General features: G+C 41.6%; 1 protein-coding gene across 1 annotated transcript in view; it reads right to left on the minus strand.

Moving 5' to 3' along the window:
• The window catches only part of LOC139554273 (sialidase-1-like), a 14,137-nt gene extending 8,137 nt beyond the window's left edge, over window positions 1-6,000 (minus strand). Inside the window, exons 1-3 of the mRNA XM_071367035.1 lie at window positions 5,623-6,000; window positions 3,777-3,966; window positions 573-835 (exon numbers count right to left, since the gene is read on the minus strand). Coding sequence (XP_071223136.1) covers window positions 573-835; window positions 3,777-3,966; window positions 5,623-5,718 — 549 coding nt within the window. The 5' untranslated portion in view covers window positions 5,719-6,000. The remainder of the gene's footprint in view (window positions 1-572; window positions 836-3,776; window positions 3,967-5,622) is intronic.

Genomic DNA, 6,000 nt, shown 5'->3' on the forward strand with positions numbered 1-6,000 from the left:
CCTGCACAATTCAGTGTTCCTCGCAGTAAAATTATAGTCCAAAATATAATAAAAATGTGGTCTAGGGAACAGGAGTGGAAAAATATGATAAATATTTTCAGCATCTTGAGAGAATGGGATTGCGCACTTAAGGACCTGTTGTGTAGCCTAAATGTGCAATTTCTTTCAGCGACATAAAAGCTGACAGTATTTCATTTTCAACCCCAAAATATGCATCAGAGACGAACTGAAATACTATCAAAATCACGTTGGCTCTTTTTCACAGCTTTTACATTTCCTTTAAACCGGTCTGATGTCATTTGGAAATCTCCCTGGTCCCTAAACGTCCTCGCTCTGTGAGAGAAGCAGAAACGAAAGAGAAAACTTTACCAATGTCAACTGATGGTGCACTGATCTTTCTATCGATTTATGACATTCTGGTGAGCAAGGCTTTATTTAGCACTCTAGACGAGCATCAAGTAATGACAGAAGAGACGCTGCATTTTGAGGCTTAATTAGATACATTGAGAGAGAGAGATATATATAAGGGTAGATGAAGAGAAGTATCAAAGCCATGGACGGTGGTGACCCACCTGAATACCAAAGCCAGGCCCGGGGGCGAAGTTCTTAACCCCTAGCTGGACCGAGAGGTTCCTTGGTGGGCTCCAGCTGAGACCGTCATTCATGCTCTCCACCAACATAATACTGGCAGGGTCACACTGGTACTGGTGGAAGCAAATAGAGTAGATCAGCAGCACAGAGCCAGTCTCCTCATCCACCACCACGGAACCCAGGTTCAGCCCGTCAGCCAAGTCGCCATCGTCCAATATGAAGGAAGTGGGCGACCACGTGGCACCTAGTGTGGAGGGTAAGTATAGAGGGAGAGCGGAGAAGGAAAGTATTCGTCGTAAGTAAAGTGTTGTAAAATACAGTGCATTCGGAAAGTATTCAGACCACTCACTTCCCACATTTTGTTATGTTACATGCATATTCTAAAATGGATGAAATAGTTTGTTTCTCTCATCAAGCCTTGACACACTTGTATTTGGGGAGTTTCTCCCATTCTCTGCAGATCCTCTCAAGCTCTGTCAGGTTGGATGGGGAGCGTCGCTGCACATCTATTTTCAGGTCTCTCCAGAGATGTTCGATCGCATTCAAGTCCGGGCTCTGGCTGGGCCACTCAAGATTCAGAGTCTTGTCCCGAAGCCACTCCTGCATTATCTTGGCTGTGTGCGCTTAGGGTCATTGTCATGTTGGAAGGTGAACCTTCACCCCAGCCTGAGGTCCTGAGCGCTCTGGAGCAGGTTTTCATCAAGGATCTCTCTGTACTTTGCTCCATTCATCTTTCCCTCAATCCTGACTAGTCTCCCAGTCACAGCATGATGCTTCATCGTAGGGATGGTGCCAGGTTTCCTCCAGACGTGTCGCTTGGCATTCAGGCCAAAGAGTTCAATCTTGGTTTTAGACGACAAGATAATCTTGTTTCTCGTGGTCAGAGTCCTTTAGGTGCCCTTTGGCAATCTCCAAGCGGGCTGTCATGTGCCTTTTACTGGGGAGTGGCTTCCGTCTGGCTACGCTACCGTAAAGGCCTGATTGGTGGATAGCTGCAGAGATGGTTGTCCTTCTGGATGGTTCTCCCATCTCCACAGAGGAACTCGGGAGCTCTGTCAGAGTAACCATCGGGTTCTTGGTCACCTCCCTGACCAAGGCCCTTCTCCCCCAATTGCTCTGTTTGGCCGGGCAGCCAGCTCTAAGAGTCGTGGTGCCTTCAAACTTCTTCCATTTAAGAATGATGGAGGGCACTGTGTTCTTAGGGACCTTCAATGCTGCAGACATGTTTTGGTACACTTTACCAGATTTGTGCCTCGACAATCCTGTCTCGGAGCTCTACGGACAATTCCTTAGACCTCATGGCTTGGTTTTTGCTCTGACATGCACTGCCAACTGTGGCGCCGTATATAGACCGATGTGTGCCTTTCCAAATCATGTCCAATCAATTGAATTTCCCAAGTTGTAAAAACATCAAGGATGATCAATAGAAACAGGACGCACCTGAGCTCAATTTCAAGTCTCATAGCAAAGGGTCTGAATACTTATGTAAATAAGGTATTTGTGTTTTTAATATATTTGCAAAAAGTTCTAAAAACACGTTTTCGCTTTGTCCTTATGGGGTATTGTGTGTAGATTGTTTAATCAATTTTATAATTAGGCTGTAACGTAACAAAATGTGGGAAAAGGGTCTGAATACTTTACGAATGCACTGGAGTGAAGATTTGCCAATACAAAGTAAAGTTGATTCAAATGCGAGTGTGAGAGTTTCTCTGTCCTGTCCATCTGTAACGGGAATATTTAAGATGACTAAAGTTCATGTTTAATTTAGAGTGAACACAATGTTCAGCATATTTGGAGTGTCTGTAATAAACAATTTCCAGTGTCCAATTGGATTATTCTCATATCTGTTGATAGTGATTGATATCAGACCGGAGGTACAAGGACACTGATTATTCACTGTTGTATTGATGACATTCTTTGAATACTGCGTGATTCTGTATCAGCTGGCAAAGGGACTGCATTGTTTGGACTTTCTACAAGTCTCTCAGACTGGTGTTAAAGCCCCAGTGCAGTAAAAAAACGTGAACTTCCTGTGTTATATATAATATATTTAAACAATATGAGGTAGGAATAATACTGTGAAATTACAAAACTGATCAAGCCCTTTTCGTGTAAGAGCTGTTAAAAGAAAACATGTAATAAACCCCCCCCCCCCTCCCCTGTAATTTCAGCCTTTTTTGGTGGGATTGGATTTTAGCCTGCCTGGTGATGTCACCAGGAGTTCCCACATTTGCATCAGATGACCTGGCCTCCACAATCACCTGACCTCAACCCAGTTGAGATGGTTTGGGATGAGTTGGACTGCAGAGTGAAGAAAAAGCAACCAACAAGTGCTCAGGATATGTGGGAACTCCTTCAAGACTGTTGGAAAAGCATTCCAGGTGAAGCTGGTTGAGAGAATACCAAGAGTGTGCAAAGCTGTCATCAAGGCAAAGGGTGGCTACTTTGAATCTAAAATAAAAAATATATTTTGATTTGATTAACACTGTTTTGGTTACTACATGATTCCATGTGTGTTATTTCATAGTTTATGTCATTACTATTATTCTACAATGTAGAAAATAGTAAAAATAAAGAAACCCTTGAATGAGTAGGTATGTCCAAACGTTTGACTGGTACTGTATATATAAAACACACGGTACCAGTCAACAGTTTAGACACACCTACTAATTTAAGGGTTTTTCTATATTTTTTACTACATTACTACATTGTATAATAAAATGTCATAAATTTACCAACTTTAATTATTTCTCAATTTGGTTTTTAGATACAAATGTCAAATATATATCAACAATCCTTCCTCCAAAGGACTACTCAATGGATTACATTTTGTGAAAACCTGAGTATTTTTTTGTCTGGGTTTCGTGAGGAATCACTTATTACACCAAGGATGGGCAACAGACGGCCTGATCAATTCCTTACTTACTGTTGAGAGTTAGAATAGTAGAATACACAAGGTACAATTTCAAAATGCGGTTGTGCATCAGCAGTTTCTCTTGTTATGTCAGTCACTCAATTAACCCATGTCAGCTAAAATGTTTTAGATTGTTAAATTAGTCTAGCGGCCAGCTATTTAATCATGGCCGAATTACCGACCAAGGGGGACCCCCATTGATCATCAGATATATTAAAAACTGAAAACATTTGTCCATCCGTCTGTCTGCTCGCCCTGATGGCCTGCCTACCTCTGTCTGTGGAGCGTCGCATGGCAAGGAACTTGGCCCCCACATCATTGGCAGACTTCTTCCGGGCCTCAGCGAAGGCCAGCAGACTGCCCTTGGGGGTGAAGGAGAGCAGTGGGATCCGGTAGGAGCTCACCTCCCCCGCCCCACCACTCACCCACAGCAACTGCTCATCATAAACCAGGGGTTCAATCTGGGAGAAAGAAAGAAAGAGAATCTCAATTTGGCTCATTGCTTGGCATAAGCAGCCACTTGCCAGGTTAGGCCAGGTAGAACTGAGTGTGCAGAAAGCAAACCTCAGAATTCCCTCTTGGAAGAAGATTGGATTTTAGCCAAAAAGAATGGCTGAAAGTGACAATTATAAAAAGACAGCATTTGACAGTAACATTTACATGTACACAGTATTCTGGATTGTAGCTCATATCCCACTTAAGGTCTTATTAGGGATACGCTGTTTACATGCACCCTTGATATCCCATTCACAAATATCCCTCAATTCATGAATATTCCTAATTTAAGTTAATATGGGTTAAATGTAATAGTAACTGAAATATGGACACTGTCTGTAGGTCTAACTTCTCACATGTAGTATTGTATAATATTAACAGAATGTTGGCATTTCTTGCAGTAAAATTATATAACAAGTGTTAATTGTCTCAGGAATAGAAGTGGAGAAATATAATTTCCTTCTTTCAGCATCTCTTGAGAAAACGAGAATGCCCGTTTATCTTTGACACTTATGCAAGCAAACAGTTATTTCAACCAAATAAAATATGCACCCAAGACGAACTGAAGTATTATCAGAAATGTGTTTCATCGTTTTCTCAGCTTTTAATTTGGGGCGGCAGGTAGCCTAGGGCCATTAACCTAAAGATTGCTGGTTCGAAACCCCCGAGCTGACAAGGTAAAAAGCTGTCGTTCTGCCCCTGAACAAGGCAGTTACCCCACTGTTCCCCGGTAGGCCGTCATTGTAAATAAGAATTTGTTCTTAACTGACTTACCTAGTTAATTAAATAAATAAAAATATGACATTTGGGCATTTTGCACAGGACCAATGTTGACTATTTTAGAGTTATTGCGTTCTCTCCGGTCCCTAAACGAATCAGACAACTTTACAGGTGTTAACTAGATCATTAATGCGTTCATTCTATCGATGTAAGACATTATTCTGGTTAGCACTAATTTATTTAGTCTTCTCTGGCAACAAGTTAAGACAAAAGAGAATTTGCATGTATCTAACTATAGTTGATATACAAAATGGCCTACACAATGTCGGAAATGAATTATAAGCAGAAACTTGACTAAATTAGTTGCTAAAGTAGCCAGGCTAGGTCCAGTAGCCTACGGAGTATCAGCTAAATCAAATCTATGGAATTATGGTGGATCGAACTAGCCATCTTTTTTAAGTGATTTTTTGACAATCATATGAAAACATAATCACACAACACCCATGATAAACACGTGATATTCTTGTTCACGTATGCCACCAATTCAGCAAGTATATCTACTATTATATTATACTCTGAAGACATAGGACAGATGACTACATTTTGAGGTGAGGTGCAGGAGGTTAAGATCTGTTTTGGTCGCTTAGCTTTGCAACGGCCTGTGAGTGCAAACTTACAACAAGTCTATTGCACTGTTAGTCACAGATATAACAGCTATTGGGCCATAACTTTATTGTACCCCAAATCATTATACTGCTATGCTTTCTTGCAGTGAACAATCTACAACATATGTAACATACATCTTGTAAAGCTGTGCAGAACGATGCAGACTGTAAAATACATTCATAGATAGTGAAGCAGGAAGACAACCCATGACCCGAAAAACCGGTCAAGTTTCTTACCTGGCCAAAAGAGGTGCATAGACACGGAGATAGCACAACCGAAAAAAGCACTGCGAGTCGGCTTTTTAGCCCCATCAAACCAGCTGTTGCAACCATGCTGGTGTTCTCTCGTCTCTTTGACAAAGAAAGTTGTGATACTGTGGAATCAAGGCAAAACAATTGCTACACTGTAGAACCACAGAGTTTCTAAAACCAGAGACGAGACTTCCGGAAACCTAGATTCAAACCGTCTGAAGTAGTCGAACATTTTATTGCTCCAACCTCGTGAAAGTTGCAAACTGACACATTTTCGTCAAAAAGTAACGTCTAGCTTCCTTAGTAGTGCAGTGAACAACAGCCACACTCACCTTCTCCTCAACGAAACCCTAAACACCGCGG

Source organism: Salvelinus alpinus, chromosome 26 (genome assembly GCF_045679555.1).
Source record: "Salvelinus alpinus chromosome 26, SLU_Salpinus.1, whole genome shotgun sequence".
Taxonomy (NCBI): domain Eukaryota; kingdom Metazoa; phylum Chordata; class Actinopteri; order Salmoniformes; family Salmonidae; genus Salvelinus; species Salvelinus alpinus.